This window comes from Zootermopsis nevadensis, unplaced genomic scaffold (assembly GCF_977971745.1).
Source record: "Zootermopsis nevadensis isolate Lab colony 2312 unplaced genomic scaffold, Znev_1.0 Znev_ptg000031l, whole genome shotgun sequence".
NCBI lineage: Eukaryota > Metazoa > Arthropoda > Insecta > Blattodea > Termopsidae > Zootermopsis > Zootermopsis nevadensis.
Window position 1 is genome coordinate 169,224 of NW_028259163.1, and position 19,768 is coordinate 188,991.

The following is a 19,768-nucleotide window of genomic DNA, read 5'->3' on the forward strand; positions in this document are numbered from 1 at the left end:
ACATTGTAGGCAGCAGGCACCTCTGAAACGTCGGCAAACTTCTACCAGACTACACGATTCAACAGCCCAAAGGACAGCAGTCGTTTGAGCGTAGTTTAGTAAAAGTAGGCGATGGCGAGTTTGAAATGTTTGGTCTTAAAGTTGGATGACTTATATGGTATAGTTCTCACGTTTAGCCGCCAGATAGCAGTCAATTTACAACCTCGCACTCTAGCTACTAGTATTAGCATCGATTTATTTATAGTTCTCCAATCGAAATGCGCTCAAGTGATTTGTCACAGGCAAGTCTGCGATTAGAAAAGGCCCCTTTGTCTGGGGGACAATTTGCAAGTGCCTCATGTTGGCAGCTGCCCCGCGCGACCTCCTGTTTGACCGGTTCTGAGTCCGGGGCACGCGACTGGCTGGCAGCGCGTCAGTCAACTGTTCGCGAATTTTCAGTCACTCGCCATCGGTTGTCGCTGCTGTAGCAATGGCGCAAGCTCGACGCGACACGAGGGAAATGCGGACCGACGTAGTACCAGCCCGGTAAGTGCGAATGTTATCTTTTTGGTCAGCTAAAATGAGGTGATGTGTGCTGTTGTACATAGCAAAACAACGGACTTGTTAATCTTGCAGCCGTAGTAGAAACAAGAGATGCGTACAACATTTTAGCGTAATAATAATATGGCTGCCAGGAACGTTTTGAATATTTGAACCGCATTGACTGCGTTGTCGATAGGGTATATACAACTGCGGACTTTTGACTTCTGATGTACCGAAAATAGGAAGTTTGTTGTTGCTTACGACAGGTGCGCAAACGTGGAGGCGCGGAAATTGTTTGCTTGCGAGAAGAATCCTGTCCCTTCACGATTCGTATGCAATTGTTGTGCCTGGGGCAGCGTTTTGAATGGAACACTCACTTTACCAACGTTTCGGAGGTCATTGCCGCTCCCATCATCAGGGCTACGAATCCTGCGTCGTGTAGTCTGGTAGAAGTCTGCCTACGTTTCAGAGGTGCCTGCTGCCACCATTATCAGGGGGGGTGCTTTTTTATGCATTTTCCTGGCAATGCAGGGAGGCGACCTGGTTCTCTCTTGAATCGTGCCCCCTCCCTCTGTGCCGAGCAAGTTAAATTTTCTGGCTCCCCACAGAGGACCCATTCGGATGTCCTCGGAGGTCAATGCAGCATCTTGAAACGATTTTGAAATCGAATTGCGTGATCCTGTGGCTCGCGGCGCCGTGTAGTCTGGTAGACAGTCACGCCATGCGAGAGTTGTACAGTCAGCGTTAGAGTAAAATGTGACCTTCATCAGTTTTGAGGCTCTCCGCCGCTGTTAAAATGACAGCCTCGAGAGACGTCTGCTCCTAGGTTCAGAACACTACCAACAAAATACCGAGTATCGACTGAGAGCCGTCCTCTGCGTGTCTGATAACGAAATATTCGTGGTGATCGTCCCACGACTTGTTCGAATTTCGTGACCCACGAAGCTCGAGTCTGCTCTTCGATGCTTCGATTGGCGTCTCGTGTGAGCAACAACATTTTTTTGCGTTAAATAAATTCCCGCCTGCCGTAAAGAATGCCTCGTTGTTTCTTTGATCGTGGTTTTTCAGAAGAAGGGCGAAGATGAACCTTGAGTTAGTTAGAAAGATAAAAAGAAAGAAAGGAGAGAAGGAAAATATTTCAAAGCGGCGGATAAATAAAATAGCCCTTGAAACGTCGTGGCTTAAGAAGGGAATAAACATTAAAAAGTATTTTTGAGATTTGGCAGTGCGTAGACAATTGATAGCGCACGTGTGCACAGCTGTTCCTACTCGTCGCTGCCATTCGCGAGGTGGAGGTCGGGTCGCGGTTGGCGGCGTGGCCTCCGCACTGAATAAATTATGCAGATTGGAGCTACGACGGTCGCAAAGCCAAGAGCAAATTCTGTCTTCTCAGACGAACAGCGGACCTCGGTTTTCTCTGTGGCCTGATTTGAAGCGCTGTCGCATGGCAACGCGAAGAGGCAGTAGTGACTGATCGTAGTGACTGTACTCCATCAGCTAGTGTCGTCATTGTTAATCGTGGACAAATCAGAGACCGGGTTTGATCCCGGAGCTGCGTTGAAAGTCACGAAGGACGGACGAGTGTAGCCTTGGCGTTCTGCTCCCACCCAAGTCGACTGAGGCACGTTCCGAAGTAAACAGAAGTTCACAGCGCATGTCACACGCGCAGACAATGCGATGTAAAATGGCGCCAGCCCGGAACAAAGGAACGTCAGCTTGCGTGATAAGCACGAAACTTGAAGTCGCCTCTGCTGATAAGAGTCTCTGGCGCGCAAACCTTGACGGAGACACGAGGACTCTTGCCCCAGCATTTGCAAGTTTTTGTGCTCAACTGTACTGGGTTCAGGTCCCGGTGCTATGCTGGCAAGCGAACTACGCCAGATTTACTGCATTCTTTCATCGCGATCTGCTAAAACGTCGGATGTTAGCCAATTTTTTGCAGCTGAATCCGAGAGTCGGTCCTATTTCATTTCAACTTCTCCACTGACCGCCGAATCGCAAAGGTTCGGTCGCCTTTCTTCGCGCTCAGTTCAAGGTCGGCCCTATAAACCCCGTGAAAACGCGCCACGCCTCGCAACGCACTAGGCGAAGTGCGTGTGGGTTGCTTGTACAGTGCGTTCTGCGACAAAGTTGAACGCAAAAATCACTTCCCTGCATTTTCGAGAGCCCTCGTGCGCGCTGTGTAGAAGGCATGCAAGGTTAAATCCGTCGGAACCCTACAGTACGCTGTGCTAATGAGTGTTTTGTCTGATCAGGAACGCGTGGCACTTGGCCGCCATCACCTGGATCCTCCTGAGCGGCGTCGTCACTGCCGAGCAACACGGGCATCGGCCGAGAGGGCCACGCCCCGGACAGCGGACAGAAGACGTCGTGGAAAGGGACCGAGGCCCGGAGGACGAGCTCGAGCTGACAGCGCAGGTAGCGACAGTCGTGCACAGTCTGACCACTTTGTCGTGACCGCCGGACTGCGCGGCCGCGGGGCAGGCTAGACAGTGAAGCCGTACACTCATCGCAAACAGGCTTTCGACCGGCCACGCAAATGTTGACTTGTAGCTGTTCCTGTAATATCCTCACCGAAAGGAACATTTTTTGCCTTGGCTCCATTCTTCTGTCGTGTTTATTTTTCCGAGCTGCGGAAATCATCATCGCCCTGATTACTGAAACGTCGGTAAACTTCGAACGACCTCCTCAGCCCAACTGAAGGCCTCTGCCTACACAGGACAGAACAACGTATTGCCTTGAGAGTATTTGGAGCCCACAACCCCAGTGTGCGAGCAGGTTAGCACTGCCGCTGTTTCGGGCGAAAGAGGGCGTGACCAGTTTTAATTGAATTTAGAATCATTGTATGTAGTGACCTCTCACCTCAGATGTAGTAATTTTCAATAAAACGAGGCATGTTTCAAAGTTTTGTGTCATGTCTTGAGGTTGCAGAGGGGCTAACAAATCCTAACCTTGATGACCTCGTGTTTGGTAGGATACTGGCTACCTAATCTGCAGGGTATAATTTTGATTTCCCAGGGTCCCTCTTTGTTCCCAAGGCTCGTCCTGCCCTTGACTGCCTTTTCATGTTGCAGAAGGAATTGCGCTCCTTCTCTAAATGGAAGGTGGAGCACAGTTACGATGACATCGCAATATGGAGGCCAGAAGGAGGAGCGAACAGTCTGTGTCCACCCCCAAGTCTGCATCACATTGAACCAGCTCTCTGCGACCACCCCCTGTGTAATGACGACGTGGACTGTGCTTCTGGAAGAGGTAAACTGAGACTGGACAGCACTGAACACTGTAACGCTTCAAAATATTTTGTAAGTGCGCAACAGATTAAATTCTGAGAATTTTACTGTGCAGTTCAAAATTTTTGCCACCTCTGCCGCAAGAATACATGAAGACAGAACATACAACACAACAACTGCAGGTTCTTGAAGAGTTTTTTCTTTTCATTCCAAGTGATTACCAAATGATAAAATCCATCGTACGTGATGCCTACGTCACATGCATTGTTTGTGATTTTTCATTGTTCATTTGTGCAATGTACACGGGCATAAAATACATTTCCTCATATTTTCTGTAAGTGTTTAATATTGAAATAAGTTACGCTGCCTTTGTGAAGAATATTGTTCATGTCGCTGTTAGGTCTCTGGTAAATATCTCCGTCGACATGTGAAATAAAGGGAGGTAATTCATTATTTATTTTTAGCTTATTTAACAACAGACTATATAGAGAGATATTAATGATGCGCGTTTATCATTATAAATGCTTTTGTTGATGTGCCACAATTAAGGGTTAAAACAGCTGCTTGCACGTGTTAGACGCAGCGAAGGTGATGTAAAAATCCAACCTTGAATGGATTGATTGAATTGGTAAGTTCACCTGTGTAAGACAGTCCGTAACATGCAATGGGGGTTCTACTGATGTGACCTCCCCATTATATAATACTAATATTGCTGTGGCTTTACACATACAAATACATAAAGAGAAAAAAAGTTTTTCCCTCCTGTTTATAGAGACTGAGGCATCTGGAGCAAGGGACAATGAAACAAGCAGTTACGCGTGCTGCTACAATGGTTGTGTCAACACATGCACCAAGAAGCTGGAACCACCCATAGGTGAGACCTTTGGAACGAGCCACGCTCCGTACGATTTGAGGTTTTCGTGGCAGTGGATACGAAGAGGGCGGTCTACTGGGTTATAGGACCACATAATGTGGTAGAAGTTTACCAACCTTTCATACGTCCTTGCTGCTTCCATCATCAATGTTACACATTGTCACTCTTAGTGCAGACAGCAAGCAGCAACGTAGTTTCGAAAGTAAAAGATAAAGAACGAAATAAAATATTTGGCACCTTTGATTTAAATGAATCATTGATCAGAAAAATCTTCATCAGGAGCTGTTCTACAGTGTTCATTTTGAAGGGCGAAATTAATTAGGTGCTTGGCTTTATTGCAGCATTTGACTGGCTGGAGGAATTTCGTGCAAATGAGGGCAGAACAGACAAGACATCTGGAGTGAGGCAGGGTGCATCAGGAGTGCCAGTGCAGTTACGTACTCGCACAATCCCAGAAGCGATCACGTTCCCAGGGGGCTGCGTCCTTACAGCCAACCAATATATGGAGCTCGAAGGCTTCCGTAGGAATGCTCATATCAACAAGTGGTAAGTCGCAATACTTTGGTGGCAATCCGAGGAACGTCTCCACAAAACGCTGCTCCTTGCTGACACATTTTTCATTGATTCCTGTTACCAAATTTCCACTTGCCATTTTCCTTAGGAAAAGTCCCCTGGCCCTGTACAGCATCGAACCCTGCTCCCCCCCAGACAGCCACTATCTAGACAGAGCTGCCCCAGCTCCTATAAGTGGCATAATGAAAAGAGAGGGGGCAGGGCGCTGTTGTCTCATGTGAACATGGCTGAAGTGTGAAGAAACTTTGTTACTGTACACAAAATATAAACCTGGAATAAGAATACGACATTCAACTCTTGTGACGCTTTCCACTGTCACAAAATGAATGTGTGTTGTTTCAGCTTCTGTGATAAGGGCGGAATTTCGTGCGAGGTGTCACAAGTGAATCTGTCGTAGAGGCAATGTTGCTGCACTTCTCTACTTTGGACCAAGACTCCAATGCAACGGGTGTGAAGAAAGGACACTGCCATGCTTTTATCATCATGATGCAGTGTGAACGTGTATGGCGTTTCCATGGTGAAGTTTCCAGAATTGTCTTTTGCTGCAGAGAGATGAAGAGCACATTATGATGTATTCTTTAAGTGAAGAGGAAAGAAATTGGGGCAATGTCTGTCCTTCAGTGTTACTTAAAACATTTAATATGATAATATTAAACAAAATACAGGACAAATGTTTATAAAGTTTGCCAGCAACAGTATTTCCAGTAAATAAACAATATGTTTCAACATAAAACCTTTAAAAATGTATTTGAGCATGTAGTGGTGTCTACTGTTACCAATGTCATTTCTGGAATTGCGTTTTAATATTTTGGTCCGCAGTGGATGTTGATAGCAGTTATGGTAATGACTGATGCAAATTGCAGGGGACTTGTGTGTTCTGTGGCCTGGTCTTCCGGCTGGAACGCATGCAGCACCATCTGCTTTAGGCCTAACCATGAGTAACTTCTAGTTATGATCAGAGAACTTATCTTTTCCAAATAGTTTGACCCAGTTGCTATTTTATTGCTGCCAAGAAAACAAGCGCCCATCAGCCCTACCCTTATTTCCTTTTCAGTCTTAGTGCACGTCTGTAGAAGATAACAGTGTCCAGGGCTTGTAAGCACATGCTTATTATGTTATTGTCTTTGTTGGAAATAATACTATACCTTTCATGATGATGTTAATCGGCTTAAATGCATTTTCAAGGCTTATGGTAATTAAGATGTATTAACAATAAGAACAGAAACACAAACAGTTGGAGCAGTAGAGATTTCAGTTCAATGTGAATTGGACAAGTAATTGGAATTTAAAGAAGTTGTGTGATTCTGGTATCCCTGGCCTGGGCAGCCGTCATACCCCATCCAGCGAGTGCAAATGAGAGGAATTAACAGTGTACCAAAAAAGTGTCACTGTAAAGTGATGGAACTTTTGTCCAATGTAATGCCACTAATCTGCACTACTTGAACTAGTTGCTGTTGTCTGCTATAATATGTAGAAAGACACTGTGACATAATATGTACAACATAACTTGAAATTGTGTGCACTCATGTTTCTGCCCATTCAGTTTGAATGGAACATGAAAAGGTAATAAAATGTGACCACACCCTCATCTTTCCTCCTATGCATGTGCTAACGAGATATCTCTTGGTTGATGGAGTTACAGTTGCGTAACCAGTGGGAAGACAGCTAATCTACAGGTAAGTGGGTGCACTACTCCAATATAATTTTTATTACTGAAATGCTCTACAACCGATAGAACGTCCATCTATGTAATTTATATTTGAATGAGAAGTTTTGTATTTATGCTGTGACATGTTCGTCGTCCTTAACCTGAGCCTGTGAAGGATCTACGGAATGTAAATAAATTTTGTTCTAATCTATTATTCTGTTTCCGTGGTTTCATTTTCTGTGCATGCATGTCTACAATCATCTCTCACGCATTCAGTATTTATTTCCTTTGGTGCACGTGTTTTATGAGCTGTGGTTGGTACTTTATTCTTGCCTTATAATCTATGGCGCAGGTACCTTGACTGCTAGAGAGGTGCGTAATTCGTCTTTTGTTATGCTGTCGTTCAGTGAGAGGTTGTGGGTACCGATGAAGCTGGAGAATTAGTGTGGTAGTAGAACTATTGACGTGTATCGTTGACAGCGAAGGGCGAGGCCAGAGGTCGTAAATAGGGGATAGATGTTCACAGCAAATAGGTGACTTAATCTTACGCGATATGGTTACAATAGGGTTTTTTAGTTCATATAAATTACATAACCTCGTTTGCAATAGCAGCGTGTAAAATATAAAGTTATTTTGCTCTAGCTGGTTTATGTAATGACACATGTTAATGGGGCAGTCATTCAATGATGTTTGTAGTTCTAATCACTTTGCAGAATATCGACGGTTTCGTAAAATATACCTTCGAGACAATTAAGAAAGCGTAAGGTGTTCATTAATCGCTTTATGCTCTTGTTGCTGCCTTTACATAGACCGGAACGCCGGCCGGTTAGTGGCTTCTCCTGGATAATTTATCAACACGCTACCACACTGTCTGATTGGAGGTTCTGTCCGTGCTTGAAAAATGTTCTCACTAATGCTGCTTATGTGATTATCAACAGCTGCCGAATGGGGTGGCCCCCAACATGCATCACAAATTCTGTGTCTCAATGTTGGGTTATGAAACTTCTCTGGTTTATTTCTGCAGATGATGACTTTTGGTTTGTTGGGCTGTGTAGTCTAGTAGAAGCTTACTGATATTTCAGAGGAGCTTGCTACCTCCATAATCAGGGGTCACCCTGATGACAGCTATCTTCATACTTGCCTCTGTGAGAACCTGGAATCTTACAATGTATGTGTAGACTTTCTGTTTGAATTTTTCTCCGCAAGTAAATGTCACAGGCATTCAGATCAAGGGAATATTACAGCTGTAGTCCTCTATTGATTTCTCAAAAACAGGCCATATAGTATTCATTAAATTGCCTGCCATCTGTGCTGGTGCATTTTCCTGCAGAAATTCTTTAGTTCATACCCCATTCTGTTGGCAATGGACTTGGTTTCATGATGCTTTTTTTGTGCATTCACTTCACTATTGCCATGCCTAACCACAAAACCCACCAAGCACCCTTAAGAGATGAGACCTTCTAACCGACAGACAAACCTGGCATACTGTCATTGTAGCCACTGCTTATGGATGGTAACAAGCGACACATATTTTTATCTAATCATCATAAGACTTCTGTTATTTCAGTCACAGAAGTAAGAGGTCTGTATTGAAGTGTGTAATGCTTTCATTGCAGGTAATTTTCTAAAATAATGGTGCATATAGCACAGTTCCTAATTTATATGGTATTGTGATCTAAAGAAACAAATAAGATGGCAGCACCGAGCTTCCAAGGCCGGCACATGCGGCAGCCTAGCAAAAACACACTTCTTAAAGTGGTCATACTTGGCGATGGTGGCGTTGGTAAATCATGCCTCATGAATCGTTTTGTTAGCAATCATTTCGATGAACACTCATTCCACACCATCGGAGTGGAATTTCTGAACAAAGATATTGAGATAAATGGAGAAATGTACACTCTTCAGGTGAGTAGAAGTTCTGATAACCAATCATGATTCAGTTCAGTACTCATTCTTGATCTTGGCACTAGATGGGGCTGAGTGATCAGCATCATGCCCTTGGTGGGCCCCAGAACCGGTCTGGATGCAGAGGAATTGAACCCCCATTGTCCAGTCACTATGCTAACTGAGCTATACCGGCCCATAAATGTAATAGTATAGAACTCTTAAATTTTAATGTAATTAAGCACAGAATCCATCAGTACTCCATTTTGACACCTTAAACATTGTGTTACTTGTGCCCTTTTACATGTGCACGTAGTCCAATGTGCCAAATAATTTTTTTAGTTCTTAGCAAATGCCAAGATGCCTGGTCAATGTTCGACAAGTTTGATTTTGCTGGTGTTAGACATGCTAGTAGTTATGGTTAAATGATGCAAAATACGTAAGTTTTGGAACCACCACAAAAAGGATTTGGATGGATGCATATGGGTTGGTTAGTTATGATTATGTTTTATAATTGTACTTTAATGTGGTCTGCAGAGCAATTGCTAATTTGTTTCAGATTTGGGACACAGCTGGACAGGAGAGATTCAAAAGCCTTCGCACTCCGTTCTATCGAGGGTCAGACATCTGTCTGCTAACTTACGCAATCGATGACCGTACCAGTTTTCGTAACCTCGCTTTGTGGAGGAATGAATTTCTGTATTATGCCGATGTAAAAGAGGGTACAACGTTTCCATTTCTAGTCGTGGGTAACAAAGTGGACGTCGAGAGTGAGGAGCGTGAGGTGTCATGTGAGGAAGCTCGAGCCTGGTGCATGGAGAACGGGAACCCTCCCCACGTAGAGACGAGTGCCAAAGATGCAACCAACGTGGAAGAAGCCTTCTCGTTGGCTGTGGAGAGTTGGGCACAGCTAGAAGCCAAATTGGACCGACCTTATATTGGTGACACGGTCGATCTGCAGCGACAGCAGCCGGAGCAGAGGTCGTCCTGCTGCCTTTCTGTCGGTAGTAATACTGAATAGTGGTCACGTGACTGATATACGTCTTTAAGAGATTAATCATAGATGTTTATCGCAGTTTCAGATGCATTCGCAGTGATATTACAAAAAATGTGCATGTGAGCTTTGCTTCACCATGCTTGTCTGTCTGTCTACTTGTAACAACTTCAGAACTGCTGAGTGGATTATTTTGAATTTTGATATTGGGGAATTTTACTGAAGTCTCTTGAAACATTCCAATTTTGTCGGAAACTGCGACAGTGGTGGATCCTTCACATGAAGATGTAGGTACACTTTACGTTCATCTCAAGCACAGCCCACTATATATTTAAAAGTTGTGGAGACACGTGAAACATTATTGGGCCCAACATATTTAGACATTGTCTTCAAGATAATTAAAGTATTTTAAGTATAATAAGGATTTTTGTGCCGTGTCGTAACGTGAGAACCATTTGACTGATTTTCATCAAGTTTTATATTGCAGGAGCTTGATCAGCCACGCCACTTCTTTTATGTTGTTCATGAGACAGCTTCGAAAGTATTGGCAAGGTAAACAACGTTATTACATACAGTATGCATACATTTCCTAACTTGTTACATTTGAGGCAGCTAGACCCTCTTGATGTCTGAGAATTGCGTCACTTGATGGTTATGGATGCTTGTTCTAATGGATTGGTCGCCTTGCACAGTTGCGTCTCAAAATAACGTTGTACTCTTAATAGTAGATAGTCAGAAGTGTATTTTCAGTGACATTCTTAATTAATGCATTTGAAAGTCAGTAGAAATTGACCGGGTAAGACGCACCTCTTACCGAAATTGGCCTTTGCTAATTCTTGTTCTGGTTGTATCTCAGTGTTGTGTGATGTGTTATGGAAATGAGGTTCAAGATCTGTAGGTTTCTGTATCTTGAGCACTCTCAGCTTGCATACATGGAGTCTCCTCTTCTGTAAGATAATAGTCACAGCTATGTAAGCTCGTCAGGGTATTTGTGGCACTGCTATTTGGCCTTTATATTTGTGTGTTACAGATGACACATTTCAAAGTATTCATGGTCTCTAGTCTTGTGACTTCACAAAGTACCTACCAGTGCATTGGTATTTTATTTTAAGTTCCGATGTCACGCTTCATGTTGTGATTGTTAATTGTTGAAGTACGCACGTGCCTCACTAGTTCTTCGCTGCATGTCTCAGGAATCTTGCCTCATATGACAGCTAAAGTGCTTTTTGGCATAACGCAAACTCTGTAAAGTTACTGTTAGTGGGCTTCGTAGCTCTACGTGTCGTCTGTTTATCGTTAACGTAGACTGCGTCATCGTGTGATACTCTGTAAAATGTAGAAGTATTAGTCATTTAAGATTTTCGGTAAAACTTGCAATCATAATTACGTCTCATTCAAAGCTCTAGTTTTGCAAACATTGCTCCAATTAAACAGCTGCATTGTGTGCTTTGTCTGATAGACGTGAAAGTATTAAATTGTGATAATTTCTGTCATTTGCTGTTATAGTCAGATTTAATTAATTCGTTTCTTTTTGTTAAGTAAGTTGTGCTACATTGTTATGCAGACATTAATAGATCTTGTGTGTAAATTTAACAGTTGCAAGATTTTTACCAAAAATATTGCTGTGAATGTAATTTCTGTTCTACCAAAGACATTTCTTCACTGCCGTCTTTCTCTGTATGCCCTTTTAAGTAGGATATTGAATACAGGCACTAAAATACATTGTATCCAACTTCTGTAGGATTTGAAGTTTTTGCGGCAGCGAGTCTGAGGATGGCTGTCTCCTAGCTTGTTGTGCCATTTGGTCTGGTAGAAGTATACAGACGTTTCAGAGGTACATGCTGACTCCATCTCTCTGAAATTTCGGTAAACTTCCGCCAGACTACTGAACACAACCCAGAAGGCAGCCATCTTTATCCAACTTTGTTGGATTTATTATTAAGTTTTCTGAAGCTCTGTTTAAAACACACCCCTGTTGTGGTATTCTTCTTCCATTGAATTATGGTGTTTAAAACACATTTTTTGCCCATTTAAGTAATGTCATATCTTTTAATATAATTAGGAGAGGTGTGAATCAAATCTGTGGTTTCTGATCTTCGTGTAGTGTCGCATCTTGTACTGGCCACTCTGTTTGTGGACCAGTTTCTCTCCACACAAGTCCACTCACAAACTTAGGCACAATGATGTCCTTTGCCAGATTGTCAGTATTCAGGTGTTTGAAATGCTCCGTGCTATTGTGGTAGCAGAGAGCCTTAGGCGTTTAATACCATCGCAGTATTTCTCGAAAGTCAGTTTTCATTTCATTCTCCAACCTGTATTTGTTTTGTAAATTCTTCATTCATGAGATATTCCTACCATTTGCAACATATCTTACCAGTGAAGAGAAGTGTGCTATAAAGTATATACCTCTTTTTAATGTAAAACTTTACTTTGGTTTCTGTGTGATTCATCATGCACATAGAAATTAAGACCTAGCATAGAAGTGTATTTTTTGTGCAAGTAAACATTACATATTGTGTCTAAAGTTGAAATTTCTGAAGATGAATTGCATAACTGAACTCTGGTAAATGAAACGACTTTGATTTAACAAAGCTTAATAGGTAGATACTGAACATGGCATGTCCTGCATAATCTTTATATGTTGATGCAGAAAAAATTCATGTATTTTTGTAGTAGCAGCCCCTTTCACTTTTTTTTCAAACTCTAAAAATTGTATTGTATGTTACTTCATTATAGTTGCTGGGCGTATATGATTTCCTTTTTGTACAGGTATGTATTTTATTGTACTTAAATGCAAATATGTTGATACATTTTTATGAAATAGTTTCGTTGTTATTACTAAAATAAATGTTCTTAACATGTTTATATACATAATTAGTTCATGCTTTCATTTTAGTTAATCAGTTTGTCTGTTTATGGTCTGGGCTTTTAAAATAAACCTAGGTTAGGTTGTCCAGAAAAGGTTATCTGCATGATGTATGTGGGTTGTCAGCTGTGCTTTGCATCCAGATCACTGGAACAGTGTAGTAACTAGGGCACAAATAGGTTTTATTTTGAACTTGGAGTATACTATGTGGATATGAGTTGAACATCAACACTTTTATTGCTCTTATATATATATATACAGTTGGAAGAAAGCCCTGGAATCGTAAAAGAACATGTTCCTGGTACACATTTAACAATTAATTGATCAGTTAAAATTGTATGTGACATGAAAGGAAGTTTCTCACAGGTTGAACAAAATCGCAAATTATAATACAATCTCTAACCTAATATCATAGTAACAACATTTTGATGTACGGCAAAATTGTCGACTGTTATCTAGTTTGCAGTCGTCATGGAAGCAATTGCTTTCTGAAAGGGAGAAAAATCCTTTCAACTTATGTCTAAAATTGAAAGTTACTGATAACACAACAAGTCTGCACAGTGATATCCCAGTGTATAGGACATTTTAGGATTTTAACATACCTGAGACATGAATCCACTTTCAAAAATTTGTGTTCAGCCTGGGTTAATCTGAATATCAAAAATTAAGTCTCTATAGCTACATTGCACTCTAAGCCTAAGGCCCCTTACAAGCTGCACAAAATGCACAACAGTCCCTTGTAGGTAAGAATTACAAATTTTTGTGCCAAGCACAAGATTCTTAATCTCGGTGCCCAAACTACTCTCGGTCGACTATGTTTAGCTGCTTTTTGACTCCATGTTCTTAGCACAAGTCAGTGTCTGCTCCTTTACTGCGTGTCTCGCACTACCATTTTACCCAATGTCGTGCATGGGTGAAAACAATGTTCATACCTTCAAGTAAAAGCATTTATTGAAGGGCTGAGGAGAATATCCGTATCTAAGGAACATTAGTTAATACTCTGTCGGAGAAAATTATGAGAAACTTCACAGTGTTTTCTCTTCATCTAGCATTATTAGGGTCCTTATATCAAAGGATGCTGATAGGGCCAGATGAGGAGTCAAGAAAGTCATGAAGTAGAAAATGTACACAGTATATGCCTTACGTACTACATAATATTTTGGCTGGAAACACTTGTGGAAAGAGACCTCTGAGGAGACCAAATAGTAGATGGTAGAATGATATCAGTCTTGGAGGAAATCAGTTGCATGTGTTCAAGAGTCAGATATTTGGTTCCATAATAATGAAATTTCAGTAGAATAACTATTAGATGCACTGTGCCAAGGAGTTTATGTCCTAACCACAATTCCACTCTTCCAAAAATTAATCAGCTACAGCATTAATGTTTCCATCAGACGGCTCTGGCCACGTCAGAAGACGTCCTATAAGTGAAGTTCATATTCCGTGCAATCAATTATCACACAGAACATATAAATGGAGACAAAGTTTGGCTCAAGAATCTCAAATCATTGGCAAACAACATTGTTACTGAAAACAAATTAGCATAAATTTGGCACCATTGCAAGTTATTTTTTCTATTCTTGATTTATTTGACAGCACTTTAAATTACTTGGATCTTAAGAGCATTGAATGTTAAGATGGTTAGTGAATAATTCATTCGGAGGGATAAGGAAGGAAGTGCTCATATTCTAATTTAAGGTACTACCCCACGACTTTCCTGGATGAACTGAGCAAAACCACAGAAACCCTCATTCAGAATAGCCAGTTTATGTGCTAAAATTTAAAGTTGGGACCTACCAAATATAAAGCAGGAGTGCCAACCATTTGGTTGTGATGCTTGGTTTGCAACATGGTCACATTCAAGAAATTAAAATAATTATTGCTCTAAATCATACCAGAATGTTACATACATCTTTCTTGAATGAATCTCAGACTAGAGACTGGCTATTCTACCTAAGGTTCCTTGTGGATTTCTTCAGTCCCTCCAGCCAGGTACTGGAATAGTAACTATGACCTATCCTTCCAGATCCTTTCCACTTCATAATTTATATAATCACCTTACCATTCGAAAGTAATAACCTAAGCAGCTGATAAATTATTGCTACAAAATTGAAGAATCAATCAATCACAACTGTGATAATGAGGTTTTGTTGCACTTTATACACAAGGGAGAGAAGACATTTCAGTTCTCCGATAGTAAAACTTCTATTTCAAAAAATTCTATCCAAAATGTTACGCAATAAATGAAGTATAATACTGTGACCTGTGAACTATACAACCATGTAACCATTCTTTTAACTGCATCATGCAACTGCTGGGACGTCCAGTTTCAGAACATGAGACAGCCACTTGCGGTGCTGCTTGGCCAGTCGTTGCTGGTGTAATTCATCTGGCTGACAGCCGCTGATAAGTTTTGCTTCATGCCACATCATGGCTCCTTGAAGGTGACATAGATCTCTGTCCAAAGCGCCAAGTTCCTGAGAACTAAGCTTCTGGTCTCTTTCCAACGGGGCATTTTCCGTATTGACGTGGCCGCTAGACACCGCTTCACTAAGCTTCTCCGCACATCTGCTCCTCGTTACACATATACTGCTACTATACCTACAGCCCCCAGTACCATTCATGTCCGTCCTACAATTTAATATCTTTTTAAAAGATACGAGCAAGTACCTGCGATGACACCATAGAGCCTCGTGCCCTGCAAACCTCAGGATGAGATCTGTGTTCAGGAGAAGTTCAGAAGCAATCAATCCTACGGACTTGATCAGAGCGGACTGTACGAAATCAACGTTGTCCTCGTTCTGGCTATGGGAAAGAAGCTGCTGTATCGACTTCCTTCCTGTATCTACGATATCTTCACTAACAGAATGCTTGAGTTCCAACAGACGGTCGAGGAGAAACTGCCGGTACTGCATCCCACTGTGATCCGAGACGTGACTTGAAACCCACGCTTCAGACGCAGCCCACTCTTTGTGGAGAATGGCACTAGTTGCTGGAGCAAGGTTGGCCAGACACCACATTCTGTGACTCCACGCATGGTAGTTGTTAGGATAGCGATCAGCAGCGTAGCGTGATACCTGCAGCTCCTCTTCTAGTAGTGCATCCTTATCTGCACCAGCTGCGCAACAAAACACTTTTTCTGAATGTCCTCATAATTAAAAAAAGCCAAGAATTTTCAGTTGTACAGATATCTGGTATCTATATTTACAACAAAACAGATAGGGCAGGGCAGTGAAGACAAACGGAAAGTCAAATACCCTCAGGGAGATTACTATGTTAAAATAAGGGGTGTGAAAACACTTTAAACTTGAAAAACTTTGCCTCTAAACTTGTGATACAAAACTTTTGTTTCTTTCAGCACCAATCTCTAATCAACGCAGCAGTCTTAAGGTAAGCGAGGAATACTTCCTCGGCTACAAAATCAGAGGCCCTATGACATTAACAAATCCACAGAAAATTACCACTCCCAACATAGAGATACAATCAGTTCCTAGGCTAAAGACTACTGAACTTTCCAAAATCACGCTTGTTATCGTATTCTGTCTTACTGCACAATGCTTAATAAGCTCAGTACTTGTCAGTCACTGGTACATAAAATTAAGAAAGTAAGACTTTCAGCAAAACTTGTAATGAGGACTGGGAATTAATCTTCATCTTCACAGACTCCAATTTATAGCGACAGAAATGGGCAAAAGATTCTCACTGTATTTGTGGCCACTTGAATTAACAGTAACAATATTACATACCTAGCAACAACCTTCTGACCACCCACTTGCGGTGAGCAAAGGCCTCGGTGCATTTTGGCTTACGAGACAACAGAACTGCGATGAAGTGCAGCTCTCCCTGCATGTCCAGTCTGCCGGCCTGCAGCAGCTCTCGGCGCATGTTCCAGAAAGTCGTCACATCAGGATTGATCAACAGAGCACCAGACAGTAAACGTGCCAACATGGCGGGATCTGAAGCAAACAATCATTGATCTAGTTCATTCCTTAATTAGAAGAAATAGCAACAGTAGTTAATGCAGTTTAACCATGCTGCAAAGCATGTCAACGACTAATGCGCAATTGTAAAGCATAATTTCTGCCGACCAAGTGACGCTAAATAACCACCGTAACATTGCGAGACTAACGCGTTTCACAATTTGCAACAGCGTGAAAATGTTCCAAATATCAGATGAATAAAAGTCACACACAATTGACCATTTATGAAATATATATAAATTACAATTCTATAAACATTTTAAACAAGCCTCAACCTTACGCCATACGTACCAGATGTGCACAACAGATCAGAAAATGGTCGCTATGAGACATTTCAGTATCTCTTGCGCACATTAATTTGTGGTTCATTTATTTTGCTGACACCATGGCCAAATTACGCTGGCAGTCAAAAGCAGTTCTACAAGCACATATTGACACACCTCACAATAACAGTGTAATTGTATGTATACCATATTTATCGAAGTATAAAGTGATGTTTTTGATTAATAATGGGGCAACAGATTTCATAGCCACATCACAATCACTAAATTTTTGTCTTTCTCATGGAATCCCAAAATAAATTTGCCTTACATTCAGAACTGCTCTACAACTGTCACAGCATAACAATAATATTTTCAAATTAATAAAACTGTGTTTCTTCTTTTTTTGTTCAAATAATCCATGTAGGATTGCATCAGAAGCACCTAACCTTCCCTGCGACTGCGTAGCTGCCTGGCATCCATGATACGATGATATGTGTAGCAGTAAACGTGGCGGACACACCAGGACTCCAGCCCGAGGCAATGTTCAACATGTAGCACAGGTGACTTGTTATGGTTAGCTGTTACCGGAACAATGTCAAACTCTTTTCTAGAACACAAACCCGTATCTGGTTTCAGTTCTCAAGCACAATACAAGACAGAAAACTTTAATAACTCTCATTGGGCACACTACCAAACTACTATATTAAATGTAAGACTTGAGGTTCTCACATACTATATTACTATATTAAAGCAATAAAACCAGTGTCAGGGCCATTTCGTGGTTTAGTAACAAAACTTGAATAATTATGTACAGTTCTACCAGACAGACTGAAAATTAAAAACGCACGTCGTAAAACAGATGCAGATACCACATAATTTGGCACAAAAAAGTAAATATATACAAGAAGAGGATTTCCGAATATGATGTTACGGAGTACTGGATTTGTATCAAATTGGTTTATTATTTATTATGACATTTCGGTACTAAAATTTTAATACTTTGAAGGTTATGTTCCCCCTCAAAATTTGGCATGAACAAAAATTATAAATGCCACAGTATCACCAATAATTACTGTGGTAGCTTAGTCAGTATAGTGACTAGCTATGGACTGTACGACCGTGGTTCGATCCCCGACGGGGATAAAGGATTCTTTTTTGCAAATAGCCGGACAGTTTTACTTTTACTTTACACCAGCATCAGTGCTTAATAACAGACTATTTACTCACAGTTTCGGGTCTTTTCTGAAAACCGCGTCTATCTCTAATAAAATCCTTTCGGCTGCTGGAAATGGATCGTCTTGCATCATTTCGCTAGATTTCCTACTCAGCTTTATCTAACCCTTCATTTCACCACGCCTACCATTCTTTACTTTTTGTTTATTGCGTTACTCCTCTATTCTCCGTTATTGCTCATGAATTTAATCATACTTTTCACACATTGCCGATAGAATTCGTCGTCAGCTTTGAGCACAGATGATACCCTGAGTGAATAACACAATTTTAATCATCTGGAATCTCGAATACTCGTAAGTAATCCTTGTGAAAATTAAGTCTATCGAAAAATATTCAAGATATTCGTACGTTCGTTTTCACTACACTGAGAAACAGTTTGCATTTTTTAAGTCAGTTATACAATTAACTGTGCAACCATATTTTATGCATTGGTGTAGTCAAGTGACATATGTGCAATCTTGTGGTGGGAAATGTAATTCTGTAATCACACTTAACCTTTGGTTAACATCTGTTCTCATTTGTCCACTTCGCGTGCTAGCCATATAAAGTCATAAGCATTTTATCTATGACAGGCACAGACTACCAAATTTGGAAACTGCTGTAACCTTGATTTGCAGGGGTTTTAGAATAACTGCTGAAGGTAGAAAGCATGCGGACGTGTACTGTGGTTGGGTTAGCGTTATTACGTGCAAGGAGTTCTCCAAATTTGTAACAAGCTGTAATTGTGTTGAAAGTGATGGCAGATCCTCGCATAAAAGCTCTTCGAATTAAAACTGGAGTTGTAAAGCGACTGGCAAAGGAGAAAGTATTGTACGAAAGGGAAGCAGATGAACAGCGACATCGTATTCAGGAATTTAAAGACCAAGGTAGAAGATATGTCTGGTAGTTCTTTTGATGATGTATTTAGGAGTAGGTAAACGTAATGTTGCGACTCAAATCATTCCTGCTTACCGCAGAATAAATGGAACCTTACATACATGGAATTACGTAGCAGCATAAGAATTATATATATATATATATATATATATATATATATATATATATATATATATATATATATATATATGCCACGCGTGATATCTCAGGTTTGAAGATGGCTGTCATGGGGTTGTGCTGTGCAGCCTAGAAGAAGTTTACTGCGAAACACTGTTAAACTTCTACCAGCCCACATGGTGGAACAACCCAGAAGACAACCATCTTCTGTCTACCATACATCTGTATAACTATAGTGATGACTTTTTGTGTGCCATGTTAATTTGCTGGTTGCTTGAAGATTCAGTTTTCCCATTGCCCTGAATGAAGGAAGTTCTTTCTTGTATTTGATAAGTGATACTGGTTTTTCAGGAAAAGACGAACATGATATTCGTAAACAAGAAGAAGTTCTACAGGAATCCCTGATGATGGTTCCTGACTGCCACCGACGTTTGGCGAAGGCATTTAATGAACTGAAAATTCTCTTGGAATCTGAAGCAGCCCTGAGTGAGTCAGAAGAGTATATCACAGCCAAGAAAGTTCTGGAGGAAGCAGAGGCACAGCTGCCAACTTCTGTAGCATTGCAGAACATGTGTTAAACTGACTAAAGAAACTAACATATCTAATGCGTTGTTTTGTGCTGTAATATTAAACTATATTCTTCTCTTAATTTTTCATCAATAAAGTATTAAAAGAAATTGGCTTCAAATTACATAACATTTTAATTCA

General features: G+C 41.2%; 4 protein-coding genes across 6 annotated transcripts; 3 read left to right on the top strand and 1 right to left on the bottom strand.

Moving 5' to 3' along the window:
• Nucleotides 1-91: 91 nt before the first annotated feature.
• LOC110826984 (uncharacterized) lies at nt 92-6,356 on the top strand. Of its 2 annotated transcripts, none has more exons than XM_022058194.2 (6): nt 92-525; nt 2,778-2,940; nt 3,597-3,774; nt 4,525-4,626; nt 4,968-5,172; nt 5,542-6,356. In XM_022058194.2, exons 1-6 carry the CDS (start codon nt 470-472, stop codon nt 5,594-5,596), a joined length of 759 nt encoding a protein of 252 aa, XP_021913886.1. In that variant the 5' UTR covers nt 92-469; the 3' UTR covers nt 5,597-6,356. The 2 variants fall into 2 exon arrangements, with proteins under 2 accessions (XP_021913886.1, XP_087215603.1); XM_087359477.1 differs by lacking the exon at nt 92-525 and adding an exon at nt 1,257-2,525.
• Nucleotides 6,357-7,107: 751 nt separating this feature from the next.
• On the top strand, nt 7,108-10,828 carry Rab9 (RAS oncogene family member Rab9). 2 transcript variants are annotated; one of them, XM_022058413.2, is made up of 3 exons: nt 7,108-7,219; nt 8,464-8,752; nt 9,291-10,828. In XM_022058413.2, the coding sequence occupies exons 2-3, from the start codon at nt 8,540-8,542 to the stop codon at nt 9,750-9,752; spliced, it is 675 nt and encodes a 224-aa protein (XP_021914105.1). In that variant the 5' UTR covers nt 7,108-7,219; nt 8,464-8,539; the 3' UTR covers nt 9,753-10,828. The 2 variants fall into 2 exon arrangements, with proteins under 2 accessions (XP_021914105.1, XP_021914014.1); XM_022058322.2 differs by lacking the exon at nt 7,108-7,219 and adding an exon at nt 7,226-7,380.
• A 1,975-nt stretch (nt 10,829-12,803) lies between these two features.
• On the bottom strand, nt 12,804-18,511 carry temp (protein prenyltransferase alpha subunit repeat-containing protein tempura). The gene is made up of 4 exons (XM_022057520.2): nt 18,062-18,511; nt 17,281-17,441; nt 16,338-16,547; nt 12,804-15,709 (listed from the first exon to the last, which is right to left on the bottom strand). Exons 1-4 carry the CDS (start codon nt 18,139-18,141, stop codon nt 14,895-14,897), a joined length of 1,266 nt encoding a protein of 421 aa, XP_021913212.1. The 5' UTR covers nt 18,142-18,511; the 3' UTR covers nt 12,804-14,894.
• Nucleotides 18,512-18,626: 115 nt separating this feature from the next.
• Nucleotides 18,627-19,748, top strand: Tbca (Tubulin binding cofactor A). The gene is made up of 2 exons (XM_022058540.2): nt 18,627-18,933; nt 19,412-19,748. The coding sequence occupies exons 1-2, from the start codon at nt 18,804-18,806 to the stop codon at nt 19,636-19,638; spliced, it is 357 nt and encodes a 118-aa protein (XP_021914232.1). The 5' UTR covers nt 18,627-18,803; the 3' UTR covers nt 19,639-19,748.
• Nucleotides 19,749-19,768: the final 20 nt, after the last annotated feature.